The sequence below is a fragment of the Triturus cristatus genome, chromosome 12, assembly GCF_964204655.1.
Source record: "Triturus cristatus chromosome 12, aTriCri1.1, whole genome shotgun sequence".
Classification (NCBI taxonomy): Eukaryota; Metazoa; Chordata; class Amphibia; order Caudata; family Salamandridae; genus Triturus; species Triturus cristatus.
The window spans coordinates 462380038-462401056 of NC_140595.1; the positions used below are offsets into that span (position 1 = coordinate 462380038).

General features: G+C 42.1%; 1 protein-coding gene across 1 annotated transcript in view; it reads left to right on the forward strand.

The window, feature by feature from the left end:
* The window catches only part of PHKB (phosphorylase kinase regulatory subunit beta), a 1466493-nt gene that overhangs the window by 924932 nt on the left and 520542 nt on the right, over positions 1 to 21019 (forward strand). Inside the window, exon 13 of the mRNA XM_085637773.1 lies at positions 15215 to 15373. Coding sequence (XP_085493899.1) covers positions 15215 to 15373 — 159 coding nt within the window. The remainder of the gene's footprint in view (positions 1 to 15214; positions 15374 to 21019) is intronic.

Below are 21019 nucleotides of genomic sequence, written 5' to 3' on the forward strand. Positions count from 1 at the left end.
CAACCTCTGAAAGTCTGGAGTCAAGATGAGCCCACTTCTCCTCAATTCTTTGAAGTGCTGCACTAGTATCCACCATAAATGGTCTCATATTTCTTAATTCATCCATAATGTCTCCAGTGTCCGAGGCAGTGGTGATTTATTAGGACATGAAGAATCTCTTTTCACCTCTGTTTTTTGCATTTCCTCCAGACCCCTTATGACCATTTACATTAAAAGAAGCTGTCTATGCTTTTGATGAAGGTGCAGACTCCATGTTGACTGTGAGTAGAATTGAAGTGACTTAAAAAGCCTTCTTGAGAGCAACAAGGAGATGAAAGCAAAGGTGCACTGTCAAAGGTGAAAACAATTTTACATAAAATATTGTTTTTAGTGTGCCATAAAAAATCTGATGAGCCGCCCAACTTCTTTACAAGGTGTGCACTTTTAAACCCAAGACTGTCTGTGTTCATTTGTGTGCCTTCCAACTTTAGCCTAATTGTTCTTAAAATGTACATACCCACAGCTGCTTCTGCTGATAAGTTGATGCTGCAGGATGGCACTGTGTGGTAAACAAGAGATCAGACATTGATATTTTGCATTTTATACGAAGCAGCAGAAAACCCTTTCGTAAATAAAACGATTCAAGATAGTGACTAATGCATGGACATTGGACGCTTGTGTATTTGTTGTGAAAGCCGTGGTGAAGCTCGTTCCATTCCAGTGGTAGAGACCATTCTTGGGTCCCTTAAGCCCAAACCAGTTTCCGGCAGCATCTCGGAGACGTTGAATATGTTTCAGAGGGGCAGAGTGAAAACGAACCCGAAACACAGGTGCAGCTCATACATACATGCATGTGTGCAAACCTACCTAACGCAACAAATATATATATTTCAAAATTCATCCGTTCCTCTGTTCCTGTCAGATTACAGCACCACGCTCAAAAGGTACTCAAAACGTGTTCTTTTATTTTCTGTTAAACGATAGTGAAAATTACAAAACTGTGGTGGACTGTCTATGCGTTTCGGCTCCCAGCCTTCTACTGGACCATAGAGTCCCAGAGCCTAGAATGTCTATTTAAAGTGCTCAGTGCAATTACCCACATTACTTTCTATTAGAAGAAAGACTAGACTTTTGTCACTCTTGACTAAAAACGTACAAGTTATTTGCAGACAATTTCAGTTCTGGCTGGAATGGTTGCATGTTATTTCATGTAACAGTGTGCAAAGGAGCAAGATTAAAAGAGTTTTAAAAAAAAGGGGTGTTTAAACCGAGAATGCAAGTTTGTTATTGGTTTGGAACATCATAAAAAAGTCTATCAATTTCATTTCAAATTTGCCATAAAGTTCCTTAGAATTAAAAAGTCTCTTTTCCAAAGTATTATAGAAGGAGAGAACATGTCAAATGTAAACTACATTACTATTTTGTTTATGTTAGAAAAAAGAACCATGGAATTTTTATCAGGTTATGTAAAAGATTAAAAGATTTTTTTTTTAAATCAGTCCTTCTGCCAAGAAAGTAAAAGGAAGAAAAATCTTGAATAAATCTATTTTCCATTATTAAAGTGGCTAGTGTATATATCGTAATGTTCTCTTTTAAGGACAGTGAGTTGTGAAGTACATTCCACTTACTGACCACTATGCCATCTTGGTTCTTAGTTCAAGTATTACTCTAGATTTCATTAATAAGAGGACAACATGATTTCTATAGTTAGTTTCAGGAACTATCATGGCCCAATGTTCCAATAGGAGATTGCAATGTCCCAATTGTTCTCGTTTCTCCTTTTTCAAATGGTATCCCGATGATGCAGCTGCCAGTGGAATTAACCTTTGTTCTTTTCCCATCGATTTTCATGTATCTTCAGTGCTTGAGTTTGAATATGAAAAGTCATATCAAAATAGAATAAAAATTGATGTACTTTGAGGTAGAGATGAATTTACGAATATGGTTTTGCAGTTTTTGAAAACTTTGTTTTCTTAATCATCTCACCTGTTTTGATTAATTCTTATTATTGTTGCAGGAGAATGTAAAGTTCTGCGTCCAAATTATAGCCAAACGGTTTTTCAGTGCCAATTGCTAGAAATAATCTTGATTCTGCTTTTCGTAGATCCAAAGTCCTATTTCTACCTCTTTCATTGGACTTCACAATTTTAATCCCACAGTATTTCAGATGTTGACAATCACTTGAATGAAAATCATGGAAGTGTTTAGCCATGGGATAGGTGAAATCTTTATTTTTGATGGCGCGTAAATGTTGTAGGACTCTCAATTTTAATTTATTGATGGTGCTTCCTAAATATTGTTTCTTGCAGGGGCATTCCAGTAGATCTACTACAAATTTTGATTTGCATGTTATATGGTCTCTGATGTACTCGATTTGGCCACTATGCAGTTGATATAATGATGTATTTTACCCATATTCGCATGCTTTACACTTAAAACATTTCCATAAGCCTGGAGAGTTCAGCCAAGATGGTGATGACGGTTTCGGAGATTCAAGATGACTTTGTGTGAGGATGTCCCCTTAAGATGCTGTCTTTCTGTACGTGATAGGGTACGGGGACAATATATTTTGCAATGTTCAATCCAGCAATTCTTTTGGATGTTTTTTTAAGTCACTACTCTGATTGTTGAAATCCATTATGAGTCGGATGGTTGTGTCTTCATCTTTGCATCTATTTGCCATTTCTTGTTTTGGTTGTAACAACTCCATCCTTGCTTTCAAGGCGACCCTAGTTTTTGCTGTTTCAATTACATCTTGAGGGTAGCCTTCTTCTGAGAAACGGTCACTCATTTAATTTATTTGGGAGTTGATGTCTACAGTTTCAGAGCAGTTCCTTTGCGCTCGAAGCATCTCTCCATAGGGTAGGGACCATTTTAGATTTTTTGGATGCCCGCTATTAACTTGCAGAATACTGTTGCACGAAGTAGGTTTCCTATCAATTCTGGTGCATATCCTGTGATTTGGAATGAACACTTCCTAAAAAAGTGATGTTTGATGAGCTTATTGTCGATGTGAATGATAGATTGTATTTGTTCATGTTGAGTGAATCAATGAATTTTTGGAGATCTGTATGGTCACCCTGCCAAATTATGAAGAGGCCATCGATGAATCTAGATCAAAATAATTTGATGTTCTGGGATTTCTGAGTCTCCAATATTTCCGTTTCCCAGACTACCGTAAGTAAATTCGTGTAAGTTGGTGCAAAAGATGTACCCATAGCAGTCCCGTTTTTGCAGGAAGGTGTCACCTTGAAACAAGATGATGTTACGTGTCAGACAGTATGTAAGCATTTCAATTAGCATTTCTGATTGTTCTAGATAGCTGATTGATCTTGTCTGTTAGAACTGTTTCACAGCAGCTTTACCATCAGAGTGGAGAATTGATGTATAGATGGATGTAACATCAATTGTTGCCATCAGGAATTTATCTCCCCATGCAATTGTTTTGATTTTATTCAAGAAGTCCATTGTATCTCTGAGATAAGACGGAAGTGAAGTAACATAGTTCATGAGGAAAATGTCCAAGAAGAGTGAAGTAAACTCCAGCAAAGAGCCAATGGAACTAACGGTCTGCCAGGTGGATTTATGACTGATTTATAGACTTTTGGAAGAAAATAGATTGTTGCCATGACAGGGTGATCAGTTTTTAGATATAAAAATTCCTCCAAATCAATTAGATCTCTTTCTTTCCATGTATGTAGCAACCGATGAAATTCTTCAGTCCAGATTTCTATTGGATTTGATGTTAATTTTTCATAATGATCTTTGTTTAGTTGTCTTTCGGCTTCAACTATATAGTCCTTTCGGATTTGAATCACGATGTTCCCACCCTTGTCAGAGGCTTTTATTATTATTGATGTGTCTTCTTGTAATTCTTTGAGCGCTCGATATTCACCAGGTGATAAATTCCAGGATTTGTTCTTCTTTTTGTTTTTCTTTTTGTTGTTATCTATGGTGTCATCAGTTTTGCCAGGGGTGTTATGTACCATTTTGTTGATTTAATCCAACATGATTTCATGAAACAGATCGACTTTCTTTCCTGCCGGTAATAGTGGACAAAAAGTGGTTTGTATTTTTAAACTTCTGTTGCCCCCCTTTTTTGTTTCAGTCCCCATTCTTTGACAGAGCTCCTTATCAGTTTCTGGTGAGGATTGCTGTTGTTCTGATGTTGATTCTCCTCCATCTTGTAGATGTGTTAATGCTCTCAAGGTGGGTATATCTTTTTGATTCAGAGGTGAGATTTCCTGACCAATAGTTGATAGCTGTTTGGGTGTCGGTGTTTTTTCCTCAAAATATTTTTTCAGTTTGATTTTCCGACAGAACTTATAAAGATCAATACGCAGATTTGGTATGTTCATATCTTTGTTAGGGCAAAATTTAAGTCCCTTGTTTAGTAATGATATTTGTGTTACAGTCAAGATTTTGTCGGAAATGTTGATTACCAAGTTGTTTTTGGTGAGGTTTTTCTTTAATTTGGCTTTGTCCTCCCTCTTTTGCTTTTTGCCCCCTCTTCTTTTTCTTTTCTGGTTGTGTTTTGGGTTGACCTCTTCCCCAAGTTGTACCTCTTCCTTGCCCTCTCTGCCGCGTTATCATTTGCATGAGTCTCATCTCCCCCCGAAAAATCCAGGTTTGATGTGCTTGGTTCTCATCTGCAGATCTTAGGTCGGAACTGTTGATTGTTTCAGGGGTCTCGTATTCAGCACATTTGTCCATCACTACCCGATGTCTGTACATGTCATACTTTTGTGTGAAAGTGTATATGTGCCCATTGGCATCGTCCAGTATTTCACTGTTAAACTTATTGGCTTTCTGTTTTTCTACGTCCGCTTAATGTTTGTTAATTTTCTTTTCCATGGTTTCAATCAATGCTTTATTCTCTATATTATCTAGGTATTGCTTTATTTCTTTCTCCAATTCTTGAATCAAGTAGACTAATTTTTCCAGCATCCTTTCAGCGTGCAAGATCACAGTTTTCATCAGTTTGAAGGAGCATTCGCTGGTATCTATTTGCCACAGTTTTATTAGATCTGCATCCAGGTCATTTAGAGTTGGTATGATGAGAATACGCAATCCCCTTGGGATTCTCTTAAATTCAATGTATTTTTCTAGAGTTTCTTTTTCCCCACCACGTATACTTCTAATATGCGATACTGTTGTAGTTCTCTGAGAACACAGGTTATTATTCTTTTTTCCTCCCAGGGATTCCCCGAGGGTGTTGCTGGTAGATGGTGTTGCGTCATCGTTGAGCAATTCACTTGCTCGTTGTTTTCTATTTTTACTCCTCTCAGCCACAGTGAAATTACTTATTTCAGGATTGATATTAGTACTTTTCCCGTTTTGCTTTCTATGGTAATTTTTCGTATTATTTTCGTTTTAATTTTGTATTTGGAACCTTCCGACGTGCTGGCTAATTTGTTGCCTTAGCCAGATTCCGAGGAAATGCTTGTTAGGGATTAATTACCCAACCTCTGTTTTTTTCTTTCTTTTTCTTTACGTGCTGTATCCTGTTACGGGCCGATGTTAATAGACATGCAGGGCGGATCACAATACTTTAACTTGCTGCGTTTGACTCAGCTGCCTTTTTGGCATGTACCACCATTTCTGTCCCGGCACAGCTACACACACAAACATTTTCGGGTCCCGAGTTTGGTGGCAATCCGTGGCCCAGACATGGCCTCCACAGCGTCTTGGATCACGGAATCGCATGCTTCACTCCATCTTCCTACTCAACCTCTGATGTTTTTGCCGACCGCTGCGGTCGTTGCTCTGAATTCCCAGACGCAGTTCCACACAGCTTTCAAGCAGAGGCGTCGGCGGGTTTCAAAACTGCTCACTTTGCGAACGGCTGCGAATTTCCCCATCGTCTCGCCTCACTCCAAGGGTGCTTGTGATGTGCAGCACATCCTCTGCACCCATATACTTCAAAATTCCTCCGTTCCTCTTGGGTTCGGCGAAGGATCACAGCACCACGCTCAAAAGGTACTCAAAACGTGTTTTTATTTTCAGTAAATCCATAGTGCAAATTACAAAACGGCAGAGGACGGTCTAGGCATTTCGGCTCCCAGCCTTCTACTGGACCATAGAGTCCCAGAGCCTAGAATGCCTATTTAAAGTGCTCAGTGCAATTACCCACATTACTTTCTATCAGAAGAAAGACTAGACTTTTGTCAATCCTGACTAAAAACGTACAAGTTATTTACTGACCATTTCAGTTCTGGCTGGAATGGTTGCATGGTAATTCATGTAACAGTGTGCAAAGGAGCAAGATTAAAAGAGTTTAAAAAGAAAAGGGGGGGTTAAACAGAGAATGCAAGTTTGTTATTGGTTTGGAACATCGTAAAAAAGTACTTATCAACTTCATTTCAAATTTGCCATGAAGTTCCTTAGAATTAACAAGTCTCTTTTCCAAAGTATTATAGAAGGAGAGAACATGATGTCAAATGTAAAGTACATCACTATTTTGTTTATGTTAGAACAAATAACCAAGAAATTGTTATCAGGTTATGTAAAATGATTAAAAGATTTTTCTTAAAAATCAGTCCTTCTGCCAAGAAAGTAAAAGGAAGAAAAATCTTGAAAAAAACACGAAAAAATCAATTTTCCATTATTAAAGTGGCTAGTGCATATATCGTAATGTTCTCTTTTACGGACAGTTATATATAGTATGTGAGTTATATATACACTCACATACGTATGTGAGTTATATATACACTCACATACATATGTAATTAGGAATGGTAAATGCTGAATCCAGCCGTGACCATCGGGAGAGCCATGAAAGGGAACGGACACCTCGTGTTGTGAAAATGAAAGGAAGCAAAAAGGAGCTTTAGAAAGCCATAGATTTGGACCACATGTTTTTGGCTTGCTGAAGCCAGCATGCCAGCTGACTTTGTGATATTTTCTTTTTTAGTTCAGTTGCAGAAAGAAACTTTCAGGAATTACAGGGGTACAACAAACAAATGGAAGGCAGAGGAAAGAGAAGTCAAGTACAAAGAGAGGCGTGAAAGAGAAGCAAGTGACTGGTGAGGCCAAAAAGATAAAGGGTCAAAGTAAAGATAGAGGGGAGAGAAGAAAGGACAAGCACTATAAGAACATTTTTTTAAATGTTGGATTGAGAGGGAAGGGAAACCGAGATGAAGAGAGATGGGAAGCAAAAGTGATGAATTGAGAGATAGATACAAAGTGAAAGAAAGAAAAAGAGACAGTTTATGCACGTTAATGTTCAGCAAATATAGCTGCATGTCTCTTAACTGTGATTTCTTACCCCTACATACCTCATCTCTACTGATAGCACTGTGCACTTAGAGTTGCTAAATCAAAGAGGTGCCCTTGCTCGTGCCTTTACAGCCATCAGAGTATTACGTCCCCTATGTGGCTCCCTCGCTTGACATCACAACTTGAATCCACCCTTTCTCATTGGCTACAGAATTGAGTGAGATCCTTTGTCCAGCCTTGTGATGAGTAGGAAAGTGTGGGGTCAATGCAAGTAAGTGACATATGGCCTGATGATGGGCTAGAACCTGCAACATCTGCCACTAGATTAATTCCGAGCCACTGATGTTAACTCCTACAGAATGAAATGGCTTTGGAAGTTGAAGTCCTATGCAGTGACAGTGTTCCTAATTGTATGCACACTAGTGAAGGGCCTGCTGAATGTGTCTGTCTGCCAGACCTTTGCTTGCAGCAAGAGTGGGGCATACAGACACTGATTCATAGCATACTGTGACACAAATATATTTTATAGGAGGAGGCTCAAAGTTGGATGATGGCCAGAGCTCCAACACCCTAATACACAAGCCACGACTGTGTGTGTGTCTTGTTTATTACACCTTGATGTAGTTACTTTGAGAAAGGGATTTTATCGCGTGGAAGATGTTTTCTATGTGTACAAAAAAAGGAAAAAAATCACAATTGCCAATTGCCCGTACCATAAGAATTTTCCAACGTATGGTTAAACTGCAGTTTTTAGAGCTGACAAAGGTGTCCCGGTCGAACTAAGAGAAATCATTGTTTTCCCAAGAGTATATATACATGATACTTTTGTGATTCACAAAACATGAGGAAGAAGTATGCTGACCGCAGGCATGTGTGTATGCCTCCTGGTACTTCCTCAGTTTTGTAAGTCATGCACTTGTGCTATTGAAATCAGTGACAAAAGGAGAATTCTTGCTGTTCTGGCAAAAAATGATTTCATTTACGTTGCCAAGTCACCACTCACCGTCTACATAACACCATTTTTCCCGAACCTGTTTTGCAAGGTTGTACTCTTTACCAAAGGACTAATTTTTAATGGCTTAATAGTCCATATTCTACTTGATGTGCTCAGTGGCTGTTTCGTTAATCATAAAAAACGGCCGGATAGCCGACTTGTTCAGTAGCTTTGGGACCGTCCTTTCCCATGCTTATTGTATGGTCACCTGTCTGCATGTGATCACTTTCCTCTTTATTAGCCTGAATAGAGATTAAAAAATAAATCTCTTGATGCGGTGTCCACTACACCAAAGGTACTGCAGCTCATCCCTCCTACTTAAGCTACAAAATTCTTCTCACTCCAAGACCACGGCCGGACTAGGAATGGCAACCAGCCCTGGCAATGTGCTTGACCCGCCCCAGGAGCAGGGGAGGGGTTACACTAATAAGAAGCACCGCTCCCAATTTTGTTACAGGGGGGCGATATTGCAAAACCGGCCCCCAATAACAAAATGAGCTCCCACCCTTCTGTCCCACCTGGAAAATGCCAGTGCCCGCTACAGCCAGCCCTGCCCAGAACACTTCTTAGCAGCACATATCCAGTGTGCAGGGCCTGGAAGGGTCATTGTCTCAGAGTGTGCCCCGAACAGCACAGTCTGCTTCTAGACCTGGTGCCTCTCTTCGGAGCACATGTCCACAGCGTCCAGGGCCTGGAACGGCCATTGTCTCAGGGCATGCCCCGAACAGCCCAGTCTGCATCTAGACCTGGTGCTTCTCTTCGGAGCACATGTCCACTGCGTCCAGGGCCTGGAAGGTCCCTTGTCTCAGGGCGTGCCCCGAACAGCACAGTCTTCTTCTAGATCTGGTGCTTCTCTTCGGAGCACATGTCCACTGCGTCCAGGGCCTGGAAGGTCCATTGTCTCAGGGCGTGCCCCGAACAGCCCAGTCTGCATCTAGACCTGGTGCTTCTTTTCGGAGCACATGTCCACAGCATCCAGGGCCTGGAAGGGCCATTGTCTCATGGCATGCCCCGAACAGCCCCGTCTGCATCTAGACCTGGTGCTTCTCTTCAGAGCACATGTCCACTGCGTCCAGGGCCTGGAAGGTCCATTGTCTCAGGGCGTGCCCCGAACAGCACAGTCTGCTTCTAGACCTGGTGCTTCTCTTCGGAGCACATGTCCACTGCGTCCAGGGCCTGGAAGGTCCATTGTCTCAGGGCGTGCCCCGAACAGCCCAGTCTGCATCTAGACCTGGTGCTTCTTTTCGGAGCACATGTCCACAGCATCCAGGGCCTGGAAGGTCCATTGTCTCAGGGCGTGTCCCGAACAGCACCGTCTGCTTCTAGACCAGGTGCTTCTCTTCAAAGCACTCGTCCACAGCATCCAGGGCCTGGAAGGGTCATTGTCTGAGGGCCTGCCCCGATCAGCCCAGTCTGCTTCTAGACCTGGTGCTTCTCTTCGGAGCACATATACACGGCTTCCAGAGCCTGGAAGGGTCATTGTCCCAGAACGTGCCCCGAACAGCCCAGTCTGCTACTAGACCAGGTGCTTCTCTTCGGAGCACACGTCCACAGCGTCCAGGGCCTGGAAGGGTCATTGCCCCAGGGCGTGCCCCGAACAGCCCAGTCTTCTTCTACACCAGGTGCTTCTATTCGGATCACATGTCCACAGCGTCCAGGGCCTGGAAGGGTCATTGTCCCAGTGGGTGCCCCGAACAGCCCAGTCTGCTACTAGACCAGGTGCTTCTCTGCGGAGCACACGTCCACAGCGTCCAGGGCCTGGAAGGGTTATTGGGTTTTTTTGGGCAGAGGTTTATATAGCACGAAACTTGACCCGAATTCAATCCGGTATCAGAGCGCTTTACATAGCACCAGTTACGTTACATGAGGGGACCCATTCGTTTTTTGTTAGGCACGGGGAGATTAAGTGATTTGCCCAGAATCACAGGATGTTCAGCGTCATTACCGAGACTCAAACCCAGTTCCCCAGGTCCGAGGTCGAGCGCCCTAGCCGTTAGGCCAACTCCTCTCTCCTCATTGTCTCAGGGCGTGCCCCGAACAGCCCAGTCTGCTTCTAGACCAGGTGCTTCTCTTCAGAGCACACGTCCACAGCGTACAGGGCCCGGAACGGTCATTGTCTGAGGGCCTGCCCCGAACAGCACTGTTGCCGATCACCACGATGACTGCTAGCTCAATCCACGGGAGCGACGAGAAAGTCCCCACACTCCTAAAGCCCCACTATGAGCGAGCCGTAATCAAAGAAATGCTCGCCTACAGGGGAACCTACGGAGATGTGGGGTGGTAAGGTAGAGGCAGCTGTGTGGAACCCCAAGTTGATCGGTGGCCACAGGAACAGAATGGGACAATCTACAGAAAGAACAAGCAAGATACCATTAATCAAGCGGCCGCCCTCCCCTAGCATAGAATATAAAGGAGACTTGCAATTGCTAACAATATGAATGACACACCACACAATGTCTCTTACCAACTGAACATCTCCTTAGTCGAGAAGAATATCTGCATGACTCAGCAAGATGACAGGTATCATGCTACAGGCCACAGCGTCCCAAAATATGGCAGGTTTCATTCAGCAAAGGTAACAATCTGTGACTGAAACAGTTACCTCGGGTATAACAGGCTTTTATGTGGATAACTGTTATATCTCTCAGCAGTGGGGAAGGGTACAAGGGAATAGGGGAGAATCCTGAAGTGTCCCAAGCAGCGTGATAATTATACGTCTGACTACACTCCCAGGACTTCTAGTAGCGCGGCCGCGCAAAGCTACTTCTAAAACTACGGGAAAATTCAGAAGTGTGGAAACAATGTAACTTGTGAAAGTAATCAAGAGGGGAAGCTTTCTCGTAAGGATTCAAAGGGTACAAACTGGCACTCAGATAGTATTGGGGAAAGGCAACAGAACGACACTGTTCTTAACTACAAGACCCACAATGCATTGCCGAAAAATACAATACACGGGACGGAAGAGAGAGTCAATGCAGAGCAGAATACTGCTAACGATACTCGCGGTATGAAGAAAACTCAACTCACCGCGTCTTCTTATGCCAGCACTAAATACTCCTACACTTCTCTCTCATAAAAAATAAAGGGAGCGCCTCTAAACCAACACAAACTTCCAGGCAAAGCTCAGAGGACTTAAACAGGAAACACCGTTTGCTCCGCTAGCGTAGACCTCAGCCTAACGGACACAGCAAACGCTCAGACAGGAAACAGAGGGGCGTGGACCAGGGTTCAGAACTCCGAAAGCCAAGCACCGGATTCGAGTCCAACCAAGGTTTATATAGGAGGTAACTTGTGAAGACTCCACCTCCTTAAGGGACCATGTAAAAAGTGTGTCACCATAAGGCAAGCAAGCAATTCTCTATGGACCGTGTAAAAAGTGTGTTACCATAAGGCAAGCAAGCAATTCTCCATGCTACAGTAGCAATCCCAGTAACGAGTGCACAAGGCGTCTGACCCCTAGCAAGCACCATCTGCTTCTAGACCAGGTGCTTCTCTTCAGAGCACACGTCCACAGCGTGCAAGGCCTGGAAGGGTAATTGTCTCAGGGCGTGCCCCGACCAGCCCAGTCTGCTTCTAGACCTGGTGCTTCTCTTCGGAGCACATGTTCACTGCGTCCAGGGTCTGGAAGGGTCATTGTCTCAGGGCGTGCCCCGAGCAGCCCAGTCTGCTTCTAGACCTGGTGCTTCTCTTCGGAGCACATATCCACGGCGTCCAGAGCCTGGAAGGGTCATTGTCTCAAGACGTGCCCCGAACAGCCCAGTCTGCTTCTAGACCAGGTGCTTCTCTTCACACTCCTGAAGATCCTTCCAGGACTTTGGAAGAAAGTCTGTAAAGCTAGCTGCATTATACGTTTTAATTATGGTTCAGAGGCTCCCAATGCGAGCTGGGCAGCAATTCCTGTGATATTTATTGTCCCTGACAAAATATAATTTTGCAGGGTCGGAAATTATCGGGTGTGATAATTACCACAGAATTATGCGTTTTTCCCTAATACCGAGAAACAAAATGCAGCTTTTGGTGCTTACAGCACTGGGGTATTTACCAGGCTTTTTTCATCTATTGAGCATCAGCAGGTTTGACCTGTCACGATTTATACTGGCAATTTGAGATTAATCCCAGTCTCAAAATCCTATGTCCCGTAACACAAGTTACCAAACATATCAGAATTTAGTGGCCAACTTGTAACGAGGGCCAGAGAGGATGTTGCCTCATCATGCGATGTGTATTTGTGAATTTGGGTTAGTGTGGCTTACTGCTCACTGAATTGCCTGATTAAGTCAAGTTTATTCAGGGAAAACACTATGCACAGTCCCAAAATTGACCAAGAGGCACTAAATCAGTGAATTATTTTTTTTCACTGTTTTCAAGGGAATTATTTAGTTGAATTTCAACAATATCCCAATTGTAGAGGAAAGAGAAGGCTTTGTACAGTGGGGGTGCTTGTCTAGATCAACCCATTTTCAGTTTTTAGGAGGGCTTTCTTGAATGTAAGGAGAAAATGGAGGTATTTAGTCTCGAGTTGTGACCAGATGTATTTAAGCACACATCCTTTTCAAGGACATATGTGCACTCAAATGGCAGGCTGATGACAGGAAGTGATCATGCGATATACAAGGGGAATTGTGTTACGAGTTCCTAGCAAGCGAGACCTCATCATATCTTTAATAAAGTCCCTTTTGGATAAAGAGGGCGAGTGCTCCCATCCCAATTTCAGAGATAAGCATCCATTTTAATTTACATGTTAGGGTTTGAATTCTCCCCTGGTATGTGCACTGCACTGAGCGCGTTAGGAAATTATGCAAGTCTTTTGAAGGACAAGTCAAGGTCGCATAATTTTGTTATTTTTTATTTTTATTTTCCGTGTGTTTTGAAGCAAGAGATGCGCTGCCCTGCAGGCAGTTTCGAGATCTGTGGGGGTTTTTATTGTCCTTAAGGTGCACATTTCAGTACATCATGTTTACTCTCTGAATTAAAGAGAGGATTATTTTTTATTTCAACATATTTTTATTGATTGTTTTACACATATATTCGTCAACGCTTTGTCATTACAGGGTGGCAGCCCAAACTGGCTGTGTTGTTGATAATACAGTTACACAGTATGTATGTTTGGCTGCCCCCCTATCCACTGTCCCACTAAGAGAATAGGAATGAGAGAAAAGGGAAAGGCTAGAGATTAAGGTAAAGAGAAGACGAGATGGTATACCAGAAGTTTACTTCCTTCTCGTTCGTGTTTTGATCTTGTGGGGGTGTAGTTTAGAGCCATTTGATTCCCTTTGATAGTTCTACTCATGGTGGTTGGTAGGGGTCTAGGAGCTCGTCCAGGGACGCCCACATTCCCCCTGGAGGTTTGTCTCCATGGTGAGTTTCGCAGGGCAGTACTGTCAGCGCCTCTGAGGTATGTCCCCCAGTTGAGCCAACCCTTGAAAATTGCCTTGGTTGTATCTTTCCATTTGGTGAGTACTATTTTAACTGCCGCTGTTAGTAGGAGATCCAGTAGAACTCGGTCATGTTGTGAGTCTAGCTCTGTTGTCATGAACGCGGTGGTTAACGTAGGAATGAGCAGAAACACAAGTGGTGGAGCATGAAGGTTGTATGCTGTGCTGTGAGTCGGGGCAACTAGCGTAACAAACCTTGAGCCCCCCCCTGCAAAGTACATGGGGGCCCCCCTTCGGACTCAGGAGCTCTCAGGCAGGGGTACTGTGCTGAGGGGGTCCCCTGTAGCTCGCCCCCCCCTCCCCCGGAGGGCTGCGGTTACACCACTGGTCGGGGCAACAGAGGTTTTTTGGACAATAGCCCAAGGCACGCACTGTTCATGCCGCCCCCACGCTTTATCTTCATCTATCCAACTTCCTGCCAATTTCCATATCTCCGACTCTCTCCTCTCTGACTATCTCTCCCTCGGAGTCTTTGCCCAGTGGCATCATAAGGGTTTTTGGGGACACTTGAAAGACATGTTCAACGGTTTGCGTGAGCACTGTTTCCGAAAGTCAGTTTCAGGATCACATGGGCTTCAGTTTGCAGAAAATGGGCAGTAAAAGTACGAACCGAGGGGCCCAAGATATGTCTTGCCCTGGGCCCCTAAAATCCTCAAGACAACACTACTGGGCAGTATTTAAATAGAAAACAAACAAGTGCAGGGACCCACAGTTATTCTTAGGAGTCTGCCACCAGCGCCGCCGAATGCCAGGATTGGAAACAAGGCCGCATGTTTTTTTTTTCCCACTACTTGCCTCTTTTTCCACTACTCTAGAATTAGTGTCTATTTGTTTCACTCATGCAGGCTCTTTTGTATTCCTGCTTTCACCCTGTGACACTGTTTTCCTACCACCCCCCCCCCCATCTTTTTTGCCCTTCTTCTCTGGGTAAAGACTGATGGTAAAAAAGAAACCCTGGACCTCAAAAATGTGTGCTGGTGCCCACCACCTGCAAGCACTGGCACAAATTAAGCGCTGGCCCAAAGACAGCATGAATCAAACTCGTATTTTGCGCCCATTTAGGAATTACTCGCTCCTGCCTCCTGAGATCCCAGTGCTCTGTACGTTTTTTTTTCAAGTTCACGTTGAGTTTTGATTGAAATTATAGTTTGAATTATCTTCTCGCAGCATGAGGTGAATGAGTAGTAATTTGAGGATTCGTCATAGCAGCCTTTAGTCTTTTACCTCCAGATTTCACACTCCATCGCCATTCATTAGGAAAAATAATCAGGGGAAAACATATTTATCCAGTGCCTAGAAGTGATTTATTTGGCGCTGTGTTTTCAAGGTGAAACACTATTTGCTGTGAAGCTGGCAGTAATTCAGCATCCCAATGAATCATTGGCAATATAAAAAACAAAGAAAAATATGAATTATGTTGGGAGCACTCTGATCTGTACTAAAAAAAAATAATAATGAAATAGGAGGGAAGCATACTTTTATTACATTGTACTAATATTTACTCAAATGAAAATCGTCAGCTAAATTATGTTCCAAAGCAAGTTTTCTTTTTCAGTAATGTTTTCTATATTTTGCGTTAACTTTGCAGGATGCCCCGTGGTCCCCAAATATTACTATGTGCCTGCTGACTTTGTTGAATCGGAAAAGAAAAATCCAGATAGCCAGAAGCGATTTCCCAGCAACTGTGGGCGTGATGGAAAGCTTTTCCTATGGGGACAGGCCCTTTATATCATTGCAAAACTGCTGGGTAAGTAGAAAAGGGCAGCCGCAGTCAGCTAAAGCGCAAGGCATACCCACCAGCTCGCTCCCAGCGACTGGAGGCAGAGGCACACTGCTGCATGCACTTGTAACCTGTCTGCTCTTTGCAGTACATGGATTCTTGAATACTCAACCCTCCTGAATTGTTGTGATGACCCGGAAGCACAATACAGCCCGGGGAATGTGTGGTCTTATAACTATGGGCATTGTAAGTTAACACATTTGAATTTTGACAAGTTTTAAGAAGTTTTCATGCTGTATTAGTTACAGATATATGTTATATGTAGTCTTTTATTCAATTTCAGATGTTATTATTTGTAATTGTTATATTGATTTTAATTATAAAAAAAGAAAGAAAAGATTTAGGAAGAAAACAGTAAGAGCAGAGAAGAAGGGAGTAAAGTAGACCGAGGCGGAGGCTGGAACTGGTGGCCTTTGTGTACGACAGTGTGATCAACTGGAAGTGCACTGAAGTTACAGAGCTGAGGTTGAAGGAGGATGGGTCTGGGAAAAAGTTTAGGGACGAGTGCCTGCAAGGTTGGTTTATTTTTCTGAAGATATCATCAATCGAGTTCCATAGTTTTCTAGATGAAAGATTGTTTTTTATGAAAGCCTAAATGATCAGGCTTTTGATGAAGGAGAATCAGGCCCACCAGGTATGAACAGAAATATTGGCAGCATTTTTCCATTCCGATAGAACCAACTTAGTGTCCATAACCAACATTAGGTCAATAAGTAAAAGATCATGGGAATTAAGTGGAGGGATGTCTACAGCTGCAAAAATACCCAATCAGGCTATGGATGGATCAATGTTGAAACATTGTTGAAAACTGTACTTATGACACTTTGAATTTCTACCCTCAGTTGGAAAACATGTTTAATTTTAAAGAACATGTATACCGTGAAGTTGGGTTGTATTTTAGAAATTCTTATATAGGTTTGAATCCATGATGCCAGGTTTGTGTAGTTTTGAAGGAGTCCAGAACTGTTTGTATATAGGCCACAGTCTCCTTTGAGTGAGAGCTGGAGTGATCTTACTGTTAAATGGGAAAAGCCAGATTTTAGCCCAGCGAATGTCCTGTTTGTTCTCTATGTAATTTCTTCCAAGTAGAGGTGGTTTTGTGAACAAGCAGTGGTTTGGATGAAGCAAGAAGAGCCTAAATATTTTGCCAAATGGCCCACCCTGGCATGTCTATCCAGAAGGGACGGCACTTCTGGAGTGTGGATATTTACTAGTTTTCTTATAGCAGTTTTCACTTTCAAGAGTAGATATGGGGTCCATATTAATGAGCTTGACCATATTAGGTATGGAACTACACTTAATGTGGATTCAAGATACTTAATCCAGGTTTTATTTCACACATTTTAAATTAAGTGTTCTGCACTTTCAGTTTGCATTCCTCATCCAGGGCACTTAGTATAACAATCTCCCCAAATGTCCCTGTGATAACTCTTGTAGGCAAAGCACTTTCTACTGCTGTTTTGCACATTGCATAACACACATAGGAAACGTTTTCTGATCCCTATTATAAAGGAAGCTAACATTTTGGAATAAAAAGTTGAATTTTTATTTTTACAGCAGTTGGTGTCAAAATTAGCATGTTAAGCTGCAACTAATTATATTAAGTGCATTATGACTGTGTGGAAAAATATGGTCTGAGCAATATTCTGTGAAGCAGTTGAGGAAATCACACTGTATGATCCTTGACAGAGGAGACACGGCAGCCCTCATTCTCCTGGACATCTCTGCAGCATTTGACATGGTCTCACACCCCATTCTCATCAGGCGCTTACATGACACTGGCATCCAGGGACCTGCTTTCTACTGGATCTGCTCCTTTTTAATGGATAGAACACAAGCTACCAGCCTGGCACCTATACTACTTGGAAGCCTGCAAACTGATCTGCGGAGTTTCTCAAGGTTCATCACTTAGCCCCACCCTCTTCAACGCATACATGATCCCTCTAGCCAGTGTCATCCCGCACATAACATCAACATCCTCTCCTATGCAAATGACACACAACTCATTCTCTTCCTCTCTGAAAAGCTCCCAATACAAGAGAAATATTCACAGCCTGCATGACCGAAGTCACTAACTGGATGAAAGCCAACTGTTTCAAGCTCAACATGGGCAAGACACAAGTAGTGATCTTCGGCAAGAACACCTTACCACGAGACCCACACCCATAACCCATGCCAGGCTCCTCGGAATAATTATTGCCTGCAAACTGGACATAACTGCACAAGTCAACAGAGTCACTGTACATTGCTTCCACTCCCCCTGAAGATTATGAGAAAGGTCTTCAAATGACTCCCAAGCAACACAAGAAAATCTATCACTCCTGCCTTAGTCACCAACAAGTTGGCCAATGGGAACACCCTCTACGCTGCCGGCACCCAGAATCTCTAGAAGACTATAGCCCATCCAAAACTGGGCAGCCAAATTCATCCTCAACCTCCCACACAAAACTCATATTCCACCACACCTCAGGGAACTACACTGGCTTCCAATACACAAATGCTCCATTCAAACTCTTCACACACACATTCAAGGCAGTCCACAAATCAGACCCCACCTACTTGAACAGTCGCATCTCCTTCCACCAACCATCATGACATCTCTGCTCCGCAGGTCTCCTACTCACAATCATCCCATCCATACACGGAACCAGAACAGGAGGATGAGCTTTCTCTTACATCGCTCCTAAAGCATGAAATGACCTCCCTCTCTGCATAAGTTCCTCCTCCTCTCTTCTTTAATTCTGCAAGAAGCTGACAACCTGGTTTTTCAAGTAACCAACCTACCATAGGTAGGGCTAGGCACACACACGTACGCAGTGCCAGGGTACCCTCGCTAGTGAAAGAGCGCTTTACAAATACACATGCTTACCAGTGTAGAAAAAGCTGAATTTACTTATTTATTCACTTTCTGTACTTTTTAGTCATGTTTTATATGTTATGGATGTTTATGGCTATGATTAGCCGAATAAAGGATTAACTGACTGACTAAATAAATGCGTTTGGAGGCTGACTTTATCAGAAGATCATACACTCATTAATTTTAATATGCATATTTTGCCTAAGGGAGGCAAATTCCGATATTGGGAGTTTTAATTGGAGTTTTTGATGTAGTCGTCGTAAGGCATATGTTGGTAGATAATTGAATAGGAGAGGCTGGAATAGATCCCTTTCTATTGGTAACCAAACCTGTATTGCGTGATTCTCTGATGTGAACCAACATGAACCGTGTCTGGCTAGAAATGATATCTGATATCTAAGGTAATTTGGGAATTTTACCCCCACCAAATTTGTGTAGTCTAAGTTAGTTCAGTGGTATTTTTGATTTATTTTTATTTTTCTATAAGATTTCTGATATCAGTTTGTCAATTGTATTAGAAAAGGACATTGATCATTTTAGATGGAGCATGCTGGTTGCGTAGTAGGTGAGTAGCGTAATCATAATGTCTAGCCTACACCACCAGGTGATGAATTTTGGGGACCATTGTGGCAGTAGATCCCTTGACATTGGATATTGTTTTATTTTCACTTAATGAGAGAGTTCCTTGACGATCCATGACAAACCAGATGCCCAGGTATTTTAGGATATGTTTTTGTCATTTTAAGCTTGTATTTTGTAACTTGGAGGAAGGACAATGAACATATAGATGGAAGACCTCCATTTTGTCCATGATCAGGGAGTATCCAGAAACCTTTGAGAAATCAGAAAGCACATCCATGATGTTCAGTAGAGCACTGCCTGCTTGCTCTAAAAAAGTAGTACATCATTGGCGTATGCTGCCACCTTTAGTGTACCGGCAGAAAAGGTATTTCTTTAATGTCATAGTTGACTCTAAATAATGCCAGGAGGGGTTCAACTATTAGTAAGAATAAAAGGGCCTGCAGAGGGCATCCCTGTCTAGTGCCCAGGTTTAGTTTAAATAATTTGACAGACATCTGCTAATTCTGACTGAGGATATAGGGTTTAAATAGAGGGCTAGGGTCATTTGAATAACGTATACTCCGAGATTGAATTTGTGAAGGACAGCCTTTAGATAAGATCATGAGACTTTGTCAAAAGCCTTTTTAGCGTCCTAGGCTATCGCAGCAGTGGTAGACTTTTGTGATTTTTTTTTTTCTAAGATGTGAGAGAAAGCCCTGATGTTGTCTCAGGCCATCCTTCAAGAAAGCCAGTTTGTGCGGGATGGATTTGCTGGGGAATTATTTTTGCCATTCTGGTGTCAAGAACTTTGGCATATAGTTTACAATCGATGTTTATTAAGGATATTGGATGGTAGTTTTTGAGTTCCAGAGGATCCTTACCTTCCTTTGGGATCACTATAGTTGTGGCACTAGATGTAGGTCCTTGTATTTGACCTGTATTTGCAAAATCTCAAAACATATTGTGTAGAGGTTTTAAAGTAGATTGCTTAAAGCCTCTATTGAATTTGCTGGTAAATCTATTTTTGGCCAGGAGCCTTACCAATATTTTGCCTTTGTATGGCTTTTGAAATTTCCCTTTGGGTTATGAGTTTGTTTAGATATTGTCTAGCATCCTGGTCTAACATAGGAAGAGACAGCCTCTTTTAAGTATACCTCTCAGTCATTAATGTTGGTATCTTTCCCTGTATTATAAAGATTTTCCTAAAGTTCCTGGAATGCTACAAAAATGTCTTTAAATACTGTCATATTTGTGCCTTATTGAGGCAATATTTGATTTTTTCTCGTTAATTTTAGATAGCAAGGACATGATCAGTTTTATGTTCTCCATTGGACTTCTCAGCTTTTTGGTGAGACAGCCATTTAGGTGCTTTTTTTCGCTTAGAATTTGGTTGAATTTGTAGTTAGGGTTTTTAACTCTTGTAGGACTCTAGAGCATTTGGAGTGAATACATTTAAATTAAAGAATTTTAATTTTTAGCTTCTAGATCATAAGATTAATCATTGATCCCCAAATGGATTTAATGGCATCCCAGAAGAGTTCTGGTTGAGTAACCTTCATATTGTTCTCATTTATGTAATAATTTGTCTTTTTGGATCAGCATTTTTAAATCTTCTTTATCCACAAGCATTTCATTCATCCTCCATAGTTTTGGCTTAGATGTGGGCTTGCCAAATTCAATATCAAAAGAAATGCGAGCGTGCTCAGAGATCCCGTTCAGTTCTGTTTTATGGTTGGAAGATTATAGTGTCTATCATCAATTTGTAGGTAATTAATCCTCAATAGAGAGTTGTGAGGGTAGGAATAGAAGTTAGTCACTGCCTGCCGGATTGTGAATCCGCCATATATCTGTGAGGTTTACACAAATGGATTAACTGGGCATGGGCTTTGGTTGGTCTAAAATTTACCTTTGAAATTCTGCCTAGATTCCAATTTAGAGGTAGGTTGAAATCACCTACAAGTATTATACCTATGTTTTGGGGTAATTCATAGATCATTTTGTTTGAGACCAAAATTCATGGGCATCATTAGGGGCATATATGTTTATAATGTACAGGTAAGTGTTTAATTTGGTGTTAGTTTTCTCTGGGTTATAACTCCATCTTACTTTTTCTATTCTAGATAACAGAAGCTTCCGCAACTTCATTATAGTTACATTTAAGGGTTCTAAGGTCCTTATTCTGGTTTCCTGTAATA